General features: G+C 38.6%; 1 protein-coding gene across 1 annotated transcript in view; it reads left to right on the top strand.

The window, feature by feature from the left end:
- The window catches only part of MAP3K13 (mitogen-activated protein kinase kinase kinase 13), a 129,428-nt gene that overhangs the window by 63,686 nt on the left and 46,357 nt on the right, over positions 1-19,385 (top strand). Inside the window, 1 exon segment of the mRNA XM_007451393.1 lies at positions 18,945-19,385. This exon segment is cut by the window's right edge and continues 4 nt beyond it. Within this exon segment, the coding sequence (XP_007451455.1) occupies positions 19,030-19,385 (356 nt within the window). The 5' untranslated portion in view covers positions 18,945-19,029.

The following is a 19,385-nucleotide window of genomic DNA, read 5'->3' as shown; positions in this document are numbered from 1 at the left end:
TTATTCTGATGAGAGAAAAAATGACTTGTTAGCCCAGCCTTCAAAATCTTTCATGATGTGACACCACTCTATAGTTATAGCTGTGCTGATCACTGCCCTCCATGTACCTTTTGCTCCAACTATTCCAAACTGCTTGCTATTCCTGGAAAATGCCATTTATTTTCTTGCCTTCCATTCTTTTCTTTATGAAATTCTCTTTGATAAGAATGTATGCCTTCTTCCAAGTAGCACTTCTGCCTCCCCCATCCCTCACACTTTTCCCACTGGTATGACTCTTACTCTTCCTTTAGGGTCCCACTTTGTTACATGAGCGTCTCTTCCTTATGAAGCTTTCCTCTGATATTCTCAGTCAGAGTTAGTCATCGCACCCACTGCCGTGTCATGGTACATACAGCTCTTGAAGCCTTTCTTAATTCCGCCTTGCTTTCTACTTGCTTGTTTACTTGCCTATCTGACACAATACGTTGTATATTCCTTGAGGGCAGGACTTTTCAAACTATCTTTATTCCATCATCCATGGCATGGTAACACATTGTCTGGCACATGCTCAGTGCATGTTTACTGAGTGAGTGTCTTAATCTGTACCAGCTGCTATAACAAAATACTACAGACTGGGTACCTTTTAACAACAGAAATTCATTTCTCACAATTCTGGAGGCTGGAAGTCTGAGATCAGGTGCCAGCATTGTTGGATGAGGGCCCTCTTCTGGGTGGCAGACTTCTCATTTTATTCTCACATGGTGGAAGGGGCTAGGGAGCTCTCTGGAGCATCTTTTATAAGGGCACTAATCTCATTCATGAGGACTCCACCCTCATGATCTGAGTACCTTCCAGAGGCTCCACCTACTAATACCGTAATGTTTGGGGGTTAGGATTTCAGCATATGAATTTTGGAGGGACATAGTCAGGCCATAGCAGTGAGTGAATTAGAAAGATAACTCAAGTTCCCTTACAGTATTTTCTTGTGTGTTGTTGTTGTCCCAAAGCACTTAGTTGGGACTTCCCTGGTGGTCCAGTGGTTAAGTGCATTGGTGGTCCAGTGCAGGCGGCATGGGTTTGATCCCTGATCGGGGAAGATCCTGCATGCTGCGTGGCATGGCCAAAAAAAAAAAGCACTTGGTTGTAATTCCCTAAAGTGAAATAATCAGTTGATCTTATTAGAAATAGTTTCTACTTTAAGAAACATTTGTGGGAAGAGAGAAATAATAAAAATAGGGCTGTCGTTGGGAATGAAGTCCCTTAGAATTGTATAATGTAGTGACCCTAGGTGAAAAAGTAGTGAGAGTCCAGTAGTGGAAAAGTTAAAAAGACTAGAGGGCCCCAGAGTAGTCAGGAAAAATTACCTAAAACATTTTGAAGTCAGAAAAACAGGAAGCCTAGGGTACCACTTGACTCTCAATTTAGCCATTCCTAGCCTGCAACTTTTCTTTTTGTAGTGCCTTCCCTTAATTAAATTATACTGCCCTGTCAAGAAAAGACTTGAAATAAAGCCAGTACAATGGCAGGCATATTTAGGAGTACGCTAAATACATTTTTTTAAGCCCAGGTAAAGCAGTGGTCGTATTTAATTCGATTGAAACATGTACAAAAGAATAAAGACAATCTCTTTGAGCTGATATAGGGTGATTTTAAGGATATATTCTTTTTTCATTTACTTTTTATTGAAGTATAGTTGATTTACAACGTGTTAGTTTCAGGTATACAGCAAAGTGATTCAAAAATATATATATGTTTCAAAATTTTTTTTTTCAGATTCTTTTCCATTATAGATTATTATAAAATACTCAGTATAGTCCCTGTGCTATATAGTAAATCCTTATTGTTTATCTATTTCGTATATGTTGGTACGTATCTGTTAATCCCATACTCCTAATTTTTCCTTCCTCCTCCCAAAATACATTTTTATTCTACCACTTTGACTTTTAAATTAAATCCTAGCTATTGTGAAATTTGAGTCTTTTCTCTTGATTCTGCCTAGTTGTAAGTAAGGAGCGAGAGAAAAAGAGAATAAGTCAGAATCAGAACCTGAATCTACTGGAGTTAAAAGGTAATCAGGGGGCTTCCCTGGTGGCGCAGTGCTTGAGAGTCCGCCTGCCGATGCAGGGGACGCGGGTTCGTGCCCCGGTCCGGGAAGACCCCACATGCTGGGGAGCGGCTGGGCCTGTGGGCTGTGGCCGCTGAACCTGCGCGTCCGGAGCCTGTGCTCCGCAACGGGAGAGGCCACAACAGTGAAAGGCCCGCGTACCGCAAAAAAATAATAATAATCAGACTCTTCTTTGAGTTTCTCTGTGACCACAGCCAATCATGTCTTTACTTTTGTCCCATGGGTAGGCTAATAGAATATATCACTAATCCCAAAACCTGAATTGTACAAGGCATTGTAAATGGGTTAATTTCCAAGGTACTGGTATAATTGGTGGACCATCCTCACCCTCTTGTCATTTCAGTGATTATGAGAAGAAGGCCATTTAGTTGACTAGGTATAAGGATTCTGTGATTCCTCATAGGTATTTATTTATTTATTTATTTTCATATTTTAAATTTTCGTGCTCAATTTATTTCAGTCTAGTGAGGTTGAGTTGATGCCCCATTGCAAAATCCATTCTTCTAATGAAACTGCTTGTTTTTATGGGCTCTGTGGAAAAATTCTTCAAGTGAAAGTCATAAACTGTACAGTGGAGTGGGATCATCCCAGAGGAGATGTGGGGTATATTCCCACAAAATTTTTATCCAGTAAAATAAAGTTTAAAAATTAATATCGAAAGCATGCCTAGAAAGGGGAGAAAATCACGAAAGGACATTAGAAACCCTAAAGATTTAATCAGAAGGACACTTTGATTTGCCTCAGTAAGTGAGGGAAAGGATACAGGAGGTGATTATGTGTTTGTCTGTGAACTCTAAGGCTATAACTAACGTCTCCTTCCCTAACCATTTTCTGTCACCTCACCCTAGATCTTTACCTCAACCTTCAGTCAACACTGATTCTGGCGTAGGAAACTCCAGTAATGCTTGACTGTGCTAAACTCTTGCTCATTTTATTCTGTAGACTCATGTTTATTAACTTTCATTTAGAAACACCCAGAGGTACATCTATCACAAAGGATGTTAAAGGATTCTAAATATAAAATTAATTCTAATATACACATGAATGGAAATTTATAAATCTAAAGCAATGTGGTTACATTTTAACAAAGCTTACCACAACTTACACAACTAACTGGACTTTGTCCGAGGCATCCTAGTAAAAGTGTCAGGTAAAGTATCAGTGTCCTTAGAACACCAGTAGTTTCTAAGGAGCCTGTTAGAAGGCTATTGATGTATTCTGGTGATTCTGCCATTGTTCAGGACAGCTTGGGGACTTTGCCTTCAGAATGCCTTTTGCAAATCTCAGTATTGGAATTAAAGGGAAGAAAAGCTCAAGTAGGTCCCCTCTCCCTCAACCCTTTCCCTGTTAACCACTTTTCTGTTTTCTGTATGGTTATGTCTTTTCTATAAATGTATTTCATATAAATGGATTCATAGAAAACTTTTTAGGAACACGTGATTGAAAACATACACTTGTAATGAGTTCAAATGTTAATTTCTGAAGGGAAGCAGCTAAATATGTCTAAATTCTATCCTCTGTAATATTAATGTTTGTATTGAGGCACTACATACTGTTTACTCTCACAAATGGTTGATTATTCTGCATTTATTTTTCTTTCCATTAGAACTGTCTTGTACATTTTTTAACACTTAGGAAAAATATTTAGTATTTATTGATATTTATCCTCATCAAGGATCCTTTAGTAGTTTGCAAATTTTAGCTATATATTTGGAGTAGAAATGGAAACTACACCAATGAATAATTAAATGATGGGTTTGGATTACTCTCTAGCACGAAGTCAAATTCACATTCCAAAATAGTGACAGGAGACAGGTGAAAAATGATTGATTTTTGCCAGTGTCAAACTTCTATTCTTGGTAAAGCTCAAAATGTCCTATCATACATTTTCTAGAATACCATCTTGGTTGAATCATTACTTTAAAAAATTAAAACTGCTGTGCTTCTGTGAGCAAAAACAATATTAAGGAGAAATGTAAAAGTCTAAAGCAATAGGATCTTTCACTAATATGGTTTTAATTAGTTCTCTATTAAAACTGGGTATTGGATCCAGAGTCTAGAGTTCCTTGTTCCCCCCTGGAGTCTTTATCCTGGTTATCTGTACAGTTTTCTCTGAGAAGTGACAAGAGCTGTTGGTGATTTGGTAGAAACTTCTGGTCCTGTTCAACCTTCCCTCCATTAGCCCTCCCCTAGTTTTCTGCCTTTCACCTACACTAGTCCTATGATTAGGAGCTTTAAGGAATGGTAATTATGAGAAAAATAGCAAACTAATTTCAGTTTTTTGTTGTTGTTGTTGTTTTTGCGGTACGTGGGCCTCTCACTGTTGCGGCCTCTCCCGTTGCGGAGCAACAGGCTCCGGACGCGCAGGCTCAGCGGCCATGGCTCACGGGCCCAGACGCTCCGCCACATGTGGGATCTGCCCGGACCGGGGCACGAACCCGTGTTCCCTGCATCGGCAGGCGGACTCTCAAGCACTGAGCCACCAGGGAAGCCCCAATTTCAGTTTTAAAATTCTCCACAAATGACTGTTGAAACTACTTAGGTATTTGAAAATGAATCCTTGGGCTCTTCTAATGATTTTAGACAACTGACTATGGTCTCTTGGAAAATCCTTTTTAAAAATCTCTGCTTTAATTTGATCCTGATGAACCATCATTAGAATGAACTGTACTTAAATCATCTCATTCACAGACATTACTAGAATTTGGTAGCAAACCTGTTATTTTAAAGGAGCTAATGGAGTTCTATGCATTTATCAAATTCCCATGTACAAAGCAAAGCAGTAATCTTTATTAATTCTCACAACAAACAAAACTGTTAATATGAATGAGTCATATGGAGAACTGCTGTCCAAAGTGAACCTTCTGTGATGATGGAAATGTTCTATTTTGTATTAGCCAGTATGGTTGCCATTACTCACATGTGGCTACTAAGCACTTGAAATGGACTACTGCACCTGAGGAACTAAATTTTTATTTCATTTAATTTTTAATTAATTTTAGGTTAAATATCCTCATATGCCTAGAAGCTACCATATTGGGCAGTGTAAGTATGGGGGTTTAATATTAAAACAAAATGGAGTAAACCCTGTAGAAAGTGGGCATATTTTAGAATTTTCCACTTGTCTTTATTTGTTGCTAGGAATTTTTACCTTTTATCCTAAATATAGAACTTAACCTCGAGGTAAGATGTGAGTCTAGTCCATCTTTTTCTTAGACCTTTCTTAATTAAATAGAAGCCCATTATAATATTGACAGTAGGACGTTGTGACTAACATCCTGGGCTTGGACTCAACTCGGGCTCAGCCTCTGGAATTGGAGTGGAACTGGGTTCAATCCCTGTCTTTACCACTTAGTAGCTGTTGGTGAGTTATTTAAACACTCTATGCCCCAACTGCTTTGACAACTATAGGAGTAATAGTAGTACTTTTCTCAAAGGGTTGTTGTGAGGATTAGAGAAGTTAATATAGGGAAAGTGTTTTGAGCAGTGTTTGGCAATAATCTCAGCAAATTTTAGCTATTGTTATTAATGTATTATTTATCAGATTGCTCTGCGTGTGTGTGTGTGTGTGTGTGTGTGTGTGTGTGAAGTTCCCTCATCCAAAAAGTAAACTGCATCATCTTACACAGGTCCTGTACTAGGTGCTGAGGCTATAGGTAGGGAGGAAAAGAAGAGGGACAAGGTACAGAGATAAATAATACTTGGATTCTGCCCCTAGCAAATTTACAAACTAATTAGGATGAGTTGTTTCTCTTTAAAAATAGAAGTTATCACCCACTCACTGCTCCGTCCAATTCTAACAATCTCTGTTTCTATCATTCCTAAGCAAGACCTGAAAAAGCAAGGCAAAGGTGGCAGAAGGACCCTTGACAACTTCTTGCCTGCCAGGAACAAGCAGGACTTGCCCAGGAACAGTTTGTAGGATCTGCAGCTTTGTGGGAAATTCCACGTATATCATTGGAAGTCTGTTACTGATGCTTTTCAATAACTCTATTATACTAAGCTGGCAATGAATTATTTCATTTTCATGTTCTATAGTATAAAACAAGTGTGTAATGTGTTATATTCATAGCTCTACTTCAGTTATATTTCACTGTCCAACTAAACAGTCCAAACACTAACAGTAAATTTAATGGGAAAAGAGAACTTTCATAATATAATTTCAAAATATAAAATCAAGAAGATTTTCCTTCCACTCTCACCTGCTTAGAGCCCTGAGCAGTAGCTCCTGACAACAATTCTTACTAAGCCGTACACTATCCATCATTTCCCTATGGCTGCCATATATTTTAATAGTGACAACATCAGGATACTAGTTCATAGCTTGAAAAGCACTTTCATGTACTTTACCTCATTTAATACTCACATAAACCACATGAGGAAGCCCATTTTTTCAGAACCCCTGTGTAGCAAGCTACGTCCACTCTAAGTATTTAATCACAATGTGGATATCATTTAGTTTTCATTGATGAAATGCTTTTTTTGGAACATAGTAGATGGTAATAAGACTCGTAGATGACCTGAATATAATAAATAGTATTTTATATATTTAGAGGGGAAAATATTCCCCATACTTCAGCCCAGGCAGAAAGAACAGATTGTCCAGTGGTACCCAACTGCTATAGAGCCCATAACTGACACTGAAGTTCAAGTTTTCCCACCAAACTGAAAGATCCAGGAGCCAGAGAGAGACCTCTTACTAGCAGGGGCTTAGCTCTGCTCATTGCATTTCCAGGTTTGGCCATGATGTCTCTGCCTTTAGCAGGAGGATCTGCACTGGTCTGGCGCTTAGAATCAGATCCATTTTCAGTCCTTCTCAGAGCACTCTGCTCTGTGCCTCTGAAGGCTGCATTAATGGACTTCCTTGCCTTCTTGTTTTCTATTGGGTTCAACCAATGGGAAGCACCTGCAGGGTCTCAGAGAGCAAGAGGAGCGTGAGGTTGGGGTTCAATATTAATTCCCCTGGCTCCCTCCCTATCAGGTCATTAAACTTTGGTTGCATCCCTCTCCCAAAGCCACAGCTCTTGTTGGATGACTTTCTTCTATAGTTACGCTCTCCAGATTCTGGCAGTAATTTTTTCCCCTGCTCAGTTAACAGCCTTTTGACTGTTACTAGCTTTGGGGAATGGCACCATCCCTGTTGCTTTTCCTGCCCCCACCTTTGTAAGTAGTCTCATACATTCTTGTCATTTGCCCCATTTGAGTGTGGCATCTCTTTCTTGCCAGGGTCTGGGCTAATACAGGGTCCTGCACCAACTTCAGTGTTAGTGCCTGCTTCTGCTGCTCTCTCATCATACAGACTTCAGAAAACCTTAATTCAGAAAAATGATTATTACAGCCTAAGAAAGCTTCCTTCAGTTCAACCCCTAGTACATTTGGAATATGAATTAACCTCTAATTAGATTCTGCTTCTTTTTTCTTTAGAATCATGCCCAGTCTACAAAGGAAGGTACATATGACATAATAAACAAATGTTAACATTAATATTTATTAATTTATTAATACATTGACATCACGATGTTATTAAGAAGTAATTATTAAATATGTTTCTATTCTCAACATCAAGTTAATTACTCGTGCTACTTGTACTCTCTCCTAGTTAGGGGTTTATTAATCTCTCAACATCTATAATTCTTCAAATTACATCCAAAAAAACTTTTTTTTTTGCAAACTAGACAAAGCATGGCGACTTATGAGAGTGGGTCAAAGTGGTCTTAGGGCCTGGCGTCAATGAATAGTGGTGTCAAATCCCGCAGGCTGGGGCCATTGCTTATTTCTGGGCTAAGCTGTTCTGCTTAACTCCTTGGAAATAAATGGCCTTTTCATTATAAAATGAAAATAGCCATCCTCTGGGACAACTTTAAGTTTCCCTTTTTCTATGGTTATATCCCTGGAATGACCAAGGACAAAACTGTTGTCAACTATATGTACTCATTTGATCTTACTCCTTTAACAATATGGATATTATTATTAATAAAGAATATACTCTTATTTTAGAATAAAATGTTTATTAATTTAAAGTATAAATAGCAAAACCTTATTAAGTGCTTACTTTGTACCAGGTTATATGTTAAGCACTCTGCAAGTATTATCTTATTTAGTCCTTATTACAACCCTATGAGGTAGATACACTTATTATCCAAGTTTTTGACTGCAAAAACTGAGACACACAAAGATAAGGAACTTCCCCATGGACAGAATCAGTATTCAAACCAGAGAGTTTGAATCTAGAGCACACATTTTACTACAATGTTCAATTTATCACTTAAGGACTATTTTTTATGATTTTTCTAAGCTTGTGGGAAGTTGCTATTGTACAAAGTTCTCTAGGCCTAGAGCCACAACAAACTTTTTAGACTTTGCCCTAGGGATGAGCTCTTCATAAAGAAAGTGAAGGCAAGCTGCCTGAAAACTATAATGTTTCCAGGAAGGTGGGTGAGACAAGAGTAGAATTAAGCAGTTCCTGAAAGACAGAATATCTTCATGTGTACATAACGTGATGTAGAAACATGTCGATCTCTAGGCAAGAAAATTCCATACTCTCCTTTGTGAACACAGTTCTGCAGTGGTTCTCCTGTGTTCTAATTGCTCTTCTGTTTAAAACATAAGCAGTGTTTTCCCAGGGATATTTTCTTGAATCAATAAAATTATCTCCTAATTTAATATAGCAATGTTAAAACCATGGGAATTACATACTTTTTTCTCCCAAATATTAGAACTACATAGTATTAATATTCTCCCAAATATTATAGTTACATAGAGCCTTCCTTTTTTCTTTCAATTTAATTGAAACCTGGAATGTAAAAATAACTGCTGTAATTAAAGACAAAGGAAATTAAATATGAAAAAGAAGTTGCATACGTTTAGGATTTTCCTCTCTTGTTTTCCATCTTCCTTTTGCCCTTTTGACCCAGTATCTCTCTGTTTATTGATGCTTTGTGCTCTCATTTATAATTTCAAATGAACGTTACAAGCTAAATGTGCCTCAATTTCTATGTATATTGATCTATCTCTCTCTTATCCCACTTTTGTCATTTTTCCACTTTTTTTTTTCCCACTTTCTTTAAGAAAGCTCACTTGTCTTCCTTTTGCCCTTCCTTTCATGCCCCTTGATCTCACATATATATTGAGCATATTGACATATATCTTTTCATTCTAGTTTTTCTAGTTAAAGATTTGGATAGCTAACAAGTCTTGAGGATTTGCTGTGTGCTAGATAAGTGCATTATATATGCATTATCTCATATAATCATCTAATCTCTTCTATGAGTTGGATTCTGTTGTTATCACCACTTACAGATAATGAAATTGAGGCTTAGAGAGAGAGTAAGATCAAGTTAATGATTAGTATTTGAATCCAGGTCTATCTTCGTCCAGTGTCTCCCCTCTTAGCCCCTCACAGTGTTGCTCTCTATATGATGAAGTGCATAGAAGGTTCTGAATTGGCTCATTGGGAAACAATATGAAAGTGTGCATTATAGCCCAAATTGTAAAACATAACTTAAATTTTAAATAGTAATTTTAAAATAATTTCCATGGCCATTTCAACTGTTCTCCTGAACTATTTATCTTAAGGAGAGTCATAGATTTCCCAAAAACAGAGGGGAAAGACACAAAATAACAGGAAAGGAAAAGAAGAAAAGGGACTAGCTTTTATTGAGTGCTTACTGTATACTTGGTGCTGTTATCAGGGACCAGCGCAAGTTCACAGTTCTATCTATGTATTCTATAATCCTCCTTTATTAAAAAAAATTAGGGTATTTCTCTATCTCCTACTTTTCCATGAATATCTTGCTCACAGTTCCTAAAGATAATTCTTTACAAAAGGTTGTTTTTGTGATCCTAAATGCAAGAGTTTCATTGCATTAGTGTGTAATTCCTCTGACCTTAGAACTTGGAAATAATCAAGATATAATTAGATATGCCTTTGTCTCTTCATCTGTCTTAAGTTTCAGTTCTCTTGTCTAGATTATTCTGCCTTTTGAATATGATTCTTACTAGTAGAAAAGGTAAAAACAAAATAGGAGTCATCAGCTTTTGTTTCCTCATTGTCATCTGTTTTTTATTCATTTTTCTTTTTGTTTTGAATTTATAAATGATTCTTATGCCTATTCAGAAGCCTCAGCACACATTGACGATTAGTTTTACTGACCATGTCCTTAAAATTGGCATATCATTTTTCAAATATGCAAATGTAGTAAAGATGGCTCGTTCATCTATGTGTTTAAAGCAGCAAAAATTTCGATTGAAAACTTCTGATTAAACAAGTGATGCATGCTAAGACTAGAAACTTAGGAAAATATAGAAAATTTTAAAAAACAACAGTGATAACCACTGTTGACCTTTTAAACCTATTTTCCTGTTTTCTTGAAAGGCTTCTATAATTATTTTTAAACTCATTCATATTAAATATTTAAGGGCATATATCTCTGTATCTTATTTTTTAAGACATTTTAAGTGGATTTATTTAGTTACTAATTTTCTTCCTCATATAGCAAGTCAGATTTAAGTCAGAAAATGTTGATTCTATTCTGGAATATTAACACTTAGTATATATTATTTATCATAGATTTATGGAGGTTATAGAGAAACCATTCCTTTGGTCAAGAAATTTGTTTGGCCTTTGACTGAAGGCATATTTGAAGCCTCACAAGTTGCTATTTTTTGATAAGATCATAGTCTGTAACTCTGAAAATGAAACATCTTTATTCATTTTATTTTTTTAAATTTTTTAACATCTTTATTGCAGTATAATTGCTTTACAATGGTGTGTTAGTTTCTGCTTTATAACAAAGTGAATCAGTTATACATATACATATGTTCCCATATCTCTTCCCTCTTGCATCTCCTTCCCTCCCCCCCTCCCTATCCCACCCCCCTAGGTGGTCACAAACCACTGAGCTGATCTCCCTGTGCTATGTGGCTACTTCCCACTAGCTATCTGTTTTATGTTGGGTAGTGTATATATGTCCATGCCACTCTCTCACTTTGTCACAGCTTACCTTTCCCCCTCCCCATATCCTCAAGTCCATTCTCTAGTAGGTCTGTGTCTTTATTCCCGTCTTACCCCTAGGTTCTTCATGACCTTTTTTTTTTTTTTCCTTAGATTCCGTATATATGTGTTAGCATACAGTATTTGTTTTTCTCTTTCTGACTTACCTCACTCTATGACAGACTCTAAGTCCATCCACCTCACTACAAATAGCTCAATTTCATTTCTTTTTATGGCTGAGTAGTATTTCATTGTATATATGTGCCACATCTTCTTTATCCATTCATGCGATGATGGACACTTAGGTTGTTTCCATCTCCGGGCTATTGTAAATAGAGCTGCAATGAATATTTTGGTACATGACTCTTTGAATTATGGTTTTCTCAGGGTATATGCCCAGTAGTGGGATTGCTGGGTCATATGGTAGTTCTATTTGTAGTTTTTTAAGGAACCTCCATACTGTTCTCCATAGTGGCTGTACCAATTCACATTCCCACCAGCAGTTTAAGAGTGTTCCCTTTTCTCCACACCCTCTCCAGCATTGTTTCTAGATTTTTTGATGATGGCCATTCTGACTGGTGTGAGATGATATCTCACTGTAGTTTTGATTTGCATTTCTCTAATGATTAACGATGTTGAGCATTCTTTCATGTGTTTGTTGGCAACCTGTATATCTTCTTTGGAGAAATGTCTATTTAGGTCTTCTGCCCATTTTTGCATTGGGTTGTTTGTTTTTTTGTTATTGAGCTGCATGAGCTGCTTGTAAATTTTGGAGATTAATCCTTTGTCAGTTGCTTTAAAACCTACATTATAAAGTTATTTTAACTTTAGTCATAGTTGTAGGTATGTAATACCTACATTTATAGGTAGTGATTTATAGGTAGTAATATTCATTAAGTAATCTGTCAACATGGAGGTTGCCTGTTTTTAATTTTATTTTTTGCTGGCTCCAGCATACTCTAATATTATGAAACATTCATAATCTTAACCAAAAATATAGATATATGGTAGACACTGAATCAGTATTTCTGAATGCATGATTATTGGATGAAATGTTATAAAGAAGATGGGACAAGGTAGGTCGGTGGATTTGGTTGATGTGAGGTTATTATTGTCCTTTCAAATAGGGATTTCAGTAGACGGTTCACAGTTAGGAGAGCAAGTTAGGGGTAAAGGCGCAATTGTAGGCCACTATTCTGATCTGATTAATTTTGCAATTCCATTAGAAAAAGCAATCTAATTTTTTTTAAAGTTCAAATCAAGATCTCCGTGATAGACTTCTATCCTAGAAAGATCATTTTTTATGTGATTACTATGAACAAGTAACTTAATCCCAGTTTTAAAATGGGAATGATGCCCTAACAGCAGAAATCTCACTTGTGCTCTAAATACTGCTATGTGAATTTTAGAGAAATAACCAGAAAGTTAGGATAGCAGCATTGTGTTCATTTTAAGGCAAGAAAATGCCAAGTAATGATAAGACAGCTTGGGAAGAGGTGAGCATCAATCAAGAAATCTCAGCAATAAGGCTTACTTTCAAGTTTTATTCAATTTTAGTCATACTGAAAACTTTGTGAGGCAAAATTTTCCAAAATCTTTGATTTATTCATATTTATGATGTAAAACTCAAAATCTGATCTATTTTAAAATTATCCTCTATTAGCAACATGGGGAAATTGTATTATATAATAAAAACACAAGAACTCAAGGGCCATTTGGCCACATGACCACTTCCACTCGTCTTTTTCTCTGTGCCGAACCCATCTTGGCATGAAGCCAAGGTAATTTCCAGAAATTGGCAGTGTGCTGGCAAATGCACATCTGCTGCTGTCTCCAACCCTTGCCTACTAATTTTGCACAAACCACTTCCTCCTTTTGAGGGCAAGGGAAGTGTGCCCAAAGGGCAGAGACGGAGGCACTACCTTGTGCTCCTGGCAGATTCAGGAGTCCTTGTAAGGGAAGCAGCAGCATCACCTCACCTGCAGCCTTGCCCATAGAGCTTCCTACTGATAAGGGTGACACGCCAACCTTGCCCTTTTGCCCCTCTGCTCTTCCTTATCTTTTTCCATTTGACTCTCAGTGTTTAAAATTCTTGCCTCATTCCCTTTCTATCCCCTTCTAATGAATTCTAGCTTTGACTTCTCATGAATTAAAATATCCAAACAGTCGGTTCCCAAAAGGGTACCTGAGCCAAATCTGGACAGAGAGGGAGGAACTGAGAGGACAAAGACAGAGGCAGAGATGGTGGGGCTGCTTGTGTTCCCTTAGGTTCCACTTACCAGCTCCTTCACTGTGCAGTGGCAGTGTGTGGGTGTACATACAAACACAGGTAAAATTTAGATATTTTTATCCTCCTACATTCTTACATGTAGAGTCAGCTCTGATCATATTTGAATATAGCCATGGTGATGATTTCTTTCCCTTTGTTCTTGTGCTTCTCCATTTCTCTGCATCTGTTGGTTGCGACTGGTCTTGATATTCTTGGTGAGCCGAGGAAAACCTCTCTGACTACATATCTTTATACACACCTTGAGGTTTCCATCACCTCTGCCCACTCTCAGAGCCACTGAATCACCAATAGCTGGGTGCCCTTCACTCCTCTGTTTACAGGTGCAGGGCCACCCCTCTAAATGGGTGCTTGTGCTTCTTTGGGTGTAGCTATAGTACACCTAGAATAACACAGTGAATCATTATCGTGTTTGTCATCAGTGGTCATGCTATCATGGCTATTTGTTTCTGTTTGTCTGAATAAACAACCAGACTAGGGGAAGATCATAGGTTGAAGAAAGAGGACTCATTCTATCTCTGACACTAATTAGTTGTATTGAGCGAGTCAGCAATCTCTCTGGGATTTGATTCTCATATGTAAAACAGGCGGATTGGACTATATTCCTTGAAGGTCCTGTTATTCATTGATGTCTTAAATATCAAACTGAATGTGATAACCATGCTGACGTTCTCTTCTTCAGACTCATTCCCAGTGCCTGTATGAACAGGTCCACTTCATGTACACCATTAACCTCTTAGAAATATGAAGAGATGGGAGTTCCCTGGTGGTCTAGTGGTTAGGATTCCACGCTTTCACTTTCATGGCCCAGGTTCAACCCCTGGCTGGGGAACTGAGATCTGAGGCGTGGCCAAAAAAAAAAAAAGAAAAGAAATGGGAAGAGATTACAAAACAAACACATGTTTTTCTAACTTTTTGTATATGAGCTCATTTCAATATGAGGTCATCAGGGAGAAGAAACTCAGAATAAAAATGGACAAAATGCAAACTTACCAGGAATTAATATAAAATCCTGTAGTTGGGTTCAAAGAACAAATTGCACAAATAGGTGTTTGGCTGACATTCACATATACATTTGGGTATTTGCATTATCAAGTCTGATGTGAGCCAACAGCATAATATATGCCCTGTGCTGTAAAGGATCCCAACGGCAAAGACAGACTGGAAGCAACTTTACTAAGGCAGTGGCCAAGTCTGAAAATATGAAGTCAGCAGTCTTGAAAGAGATCAGGCAGAGCAAGGTCAGAGAGGCCAGAGGCAAGAGACAGCTCAAGGTTGTGGCAGGAGGTCAGCAAGAAAGCAAAATGAGGGGATCAGTAATGTCAGAGCTTAGAGATGAGTAAAAAGGAAGGAAGTGAAGAGGATTGGGGTGGGGAATGGCAGTCAATTCAGCAAACAGCTGTTGCTGTAGCAAAGGGTTCCAGCTTTTCTTTTTCTTTCTTTCTTTCTTTTCCCCAACATTATAGTCCCAGGCAGCTTCCCAGTCCCTAAATTTCTCCATGCCCTAGAATTTGTCCCTCTTAACCTAACCTCAAACAGTTAAAGTTTTCTGATTTGTTTAAAGGGAAGAATTATCTGCATTATTTCATGAGCTTTCAGAGCCTGTATGTGAATGAGCTACCTTTACTGCACACTACTCTCCAACCTTAGCTGGCTCTTTCGTTATTTCTGGGTGATCAACCCTCCCACACATGCCCTGGTCGTTTTTTCCCTGCCTCTGCCAGTGCTCTTGTTCTTTCCTGACTTCCTTTCCTCTGTCAGTTTCAAACACATCTTCCTTGCAAAGGTTCACCTCAAGTCCAGTCAGCCCAGTCTACCTTCTCCTGCCCCATTCTTGTTCCCCTTCTCCCACAGCCTGTAGAACAGAATATGGCTCGTATGTCATGGGGGTGGGAGTGGGCAGGAGGTAATTCCCTCGGTGTAATTATTAACTCTTTAAGTAGTGTATAAGCTTTGAAAAGAAGAAACTATGTCTTACAGAGACCATGTGGAGAGAGTTTGGAATTAGGAAGAAAAAAAATGGTATTCAGTCCTGGCTCTGTGACCTTTGGCATATACCTCTCTCTAGGCCTCCGTGTCCTTCTGGGAAAAACAGGGATAGCCATTCCATGCTCTGGCTTCCTTAAACAGGTAATCAGGTGTTTAGGTCAAGGTCACAGGAAAAGTACTCTAAGAAAGTGAAGGCTTATCATAAGAGGTGCCTTGTCGTAAAAAAAAGGCAAGGGAATTTGAGAATCTGAATTCTGAGTTAGATTTTAATTCCTGCTCTACCGCTTACTCAATATGTGGCCTTACAAGTTTCTTACTTCTCTCAAATGAAAATGACACTATCACAAAGATTATGGTGTTGGTGCTGGTTTATATGCCAATTTCTAAGAGCCAGCTGTCAAATATTTAGTAACTTTGCAAGCAGGTTGTTAAGCTGTTGTTATTAGCTTGAAATCTGCCTTGATGGGAGTATTTATACCAGGGAAATTGGCAAACACTACAAATCAGATTGTTGGGGTTTTTTTATTCTGGAGAGTAAATACATCGGTGATTATGTAAACGGGGCTCTATAAATTGTAAAGCCCTTTGTCTTCCTTACCATTAAAAGTAGTAATGGTGGGCTTCCCTGGTGGCGCAGTGGTTGGGAGTCTGCCTGCAGATGCAGGGGACACGGGTTCGTGCCCTGGTCTGGGAATATTCCACATGCCGCGGAGCGGCTGGGCCTGTGAGCCATGGCCGCTGAGCCTGCGCGTCCGGAGCCTGTGGTCCGCAACAGGAGAGGCCACAACAGTGAGAGGCCCGCGTACCGCAAAAAAAAAAGTAGTAATGGTAATAGTAATGTCCTGTACCCATAGAACCTAGCCTAGTGCGTAGTTCTAGCATTTATTTAATAAAAACATTTTAAATTTAACTTGGTACTGCTCGTAGCATGCATTTAATAAAAATGTTTTTAATTAACTTGGGTTCACCTTTGTATTATTTTGATACTTCTGTCCCTGAGCTAAAGAAGCTCCCATGTTTACCTCTCTTTAAATTCCTCTCTATAAAGTGTCCTTTTATTTTTATTGTTTTTCCTTTTTGGCCACACCGCCCACGGCATATAGGATCTTAGTTCCTGGACTAGGGGTGGAACCCTTTCCCCCTGCAGTGGAAGCGCAGAGTCTTAACCACTGGACCGCCAGGGAAGTCCCTAAAGTGTCTTTTTAAAATCAGATAACATAAAATCTGGTTCAGTGCATGAAACACACAGTAGGCGTTAAACCATCTACATTTATGAGCTAATTATCTTCTTTCTAAAACTTCATCTCTTCTCATATTTCATATCTCAGTTAATGACCTTGTCCATCTATCCATTATCCCAAGTAAGTTATCTCAAAGTATTCCTCTCCTGTCCTTTTCCTCACCCACCCCTATGTTTTATCAATCACTAGATCTTACCAATTTTACCTCTTAAACCTGTCCCCTCCTCTTCATTGCCATTGCTACTGCCTTGGTGTCCTCATCATTTCTTACTTGATCTCTTCCTCCTAACTGATATCTTGACCTTCAGTCATTCTCCTTCAATCCAACCTCTACTGCTATGGGTATGATTTTAAATTACAAATCTGACCAAATCACTCCCTTGCTTAAAATTCCTTAATGACTCTCCGTTGTCTTGAGGATAAAATCTAAAAGTTTTAGCTTGCCATACAGGTCCACCATATTCTGACCTTGGCCCACCTTTTACAAGAGTTATCTCCTGCTGCTCCCCATTACTACCTGGAACGCCTAGTCTCACTTCCCTAGCAATCCCTGGTCTCAGTAATGAAGATGAGAAATTAATAACATAAGAATGGTCTATTTCTATTTGTAACCCCCAATATAGGATACTGTGGCTCCCCATCACCTTCAGAATAAAATCCAAATCTCTTAGCCTAGCATACTTACAATCTAGCCCCTGACTCTCTCCAATTCTTACCTTTCTCTGTGTATATACATATAACCTACATTCCAGCCACTAAGATATCTCATCTGTTCCATATCTTCATCCCTCCATGCCCTCGTTCACACTTTATCCAAACCTGTAGTACCCTCTTCCTCTTCTTTCACTCACTCCTTTCCTGCCTGCCCGATGAATTTCTACACTTCCTGCAAGCAGATCAGTAGTTACCACCTATGGGCAGCTATCCCTGAAACTATCCCTCCCTCTTCTGTGCTCCCAGAGCACTTGGTTAAGCAGTGTACAGTCAATCTTTGTTGGTCTGTCTTTTGCCCCCTCTGCAAGATCATCTTTATCCCCTGGCCTCTAGCACATCCTTGATGCTTAATACAGAGTGAAAGAAGGAAGGACTATTATATAGGGATTTGCAAAGAAAGTAAATTTCTGATAAGAGACATACATTAAATAAGTTTAAGATTGATTTTGCATGATCTGGTGAATCTAGAACAATTCTGTGTCTTTATTTTCAGGGGGTAGGTGGCTCTGAGAAATTGGTGCTAATGGACAGATCAGAAGCAAAGAATAAGTTTAAAGAGCTGCGGCTTGGTCACATTGCTCTGGATTTGGTGCAGTACAGTGAAACAAAATTTACATCTTAGGAATTTATCTGTCACATACACAAGACATTTATCTACATGCCTTAATGAATGCCTTAGAAAGTAAAGCAAGGTGCCAGTGGACAAGACACTAAAGAAAACAGAAGATATCAGCAATGACTTGTAATAACACAGAATGTAGTTTCTAACAAAAATATATTTATACCTTTGGGAAGGGAAACAATTTTTTTCTGATTATATGTATAATATATATGTCTTAGTCTGTTCAGGCTGCTATAACAAAAATACCACAGACTAGATGGCTCAGACAACAAACATTTTTACTTCTGACAGTTTTTTGGAGGCTGAGCTGAGATATCCAAGATCAAAGCACTCACAGATTTGATAATCTGGTGAGGGCCTGCTTCCTGGTTCATAGACAGCCATCTTCTCACTGTGTCCTCACATGGAAGAAGAGGGAAGGGAGTTCTCCAGGGTCTTTTTTATAAGGCACTAATCCCATTCATGAAGGCTCCACCATCATGACCTAATCACATCCCAAAGGCCCCCACCTCCAAACAGCATCACAAATGAGTTTCAACATGTAAATTTTGGGGGGACACAACCATTCAGTCTATAGAAACATATTAATGCAAAATGCTTAGAATATCTCGAAAAACTCAACAACATAAATCCCTCCCAAATCTAACCACCTAGAATTAACCGTTGTTAATTCTTTGGATGTATCCTTCCAGTCTTTTTTTCTTGTATATGTGTTTGTGTATCCTTTTAACTAATAAAAATTTTAAATGGCTTACATTGTATATATTTTTCTAACCTATTTTTATATTAATATGTCATGAACATTTTCTCACATTAGTAAATACTCTTCTACAACGTGATTTTTAACTGCTGCACAGTATTCCTTCATGTGAACGAACACCACTGTTTATAATCAATCCCCCTTGTTTCAATGTTTTTATTATTATAAACAGAAGTGTAGTGGTGTGGATGACTAAAGAAAGGGTGATCTCACGACCTCCTCCTGTTTTCCCCAGGTTCTGAAGCCCCCTCTTACATCAGAACTCTTTTCTAATGATCCTCTGAGTGTCATCTCAGGACCCTGGGCACACTCATGGCACGATGGCCAACCCTCAGGAGCACCTGAGCTGCTCCCCTTCCCCACACTTGCCTTTGAGTGAAAACAAAACCTTCAGTGGACTACAAGATGACATCGCACCTATGCGAAGCCACCCTTCACCCAAGCTTCTTAAGTACCAGCAGGAAAAGGGGGTGGTGCAAACAGAGCTAAATGAGGGCACGAACAGCCCCATCACCACAACAGTGTTGACAAGCGTAAGCGAGGATTCCAGGGACCAGTTTGAGAACAGCGTTCTTCAGCTAAGGGAACAAGATGAATCAGAGATGGCCATGTCTCATGGGAACAGCAACACTGTGGATGGAGAGGGCACAAGTGGAACCGAAGACATCAAGATTCA

Source organism: Lipotes vexillifer, unplaced genomic scaffold (genome assembly GCF_000442215.2).
Source record: "Lipotes vexillifer unplaced genomic scaffold, Lipotes_vexillifer_v1.1 scaffold513, whole genome shotgun sequence".
In the NCBI taxonomy this organism is placed as follows: domain Eukaryota; kingdom Metazoa; phylum Chordata; class Mammalia; order Artiodactyla; family Lipotidae; genus Lipotes; species Lipotes vexillifer.
Note: the sequence above shows the minus strand (reverse complement) of the source record. Positions and strands in the feature narration are given on the sequence as shown.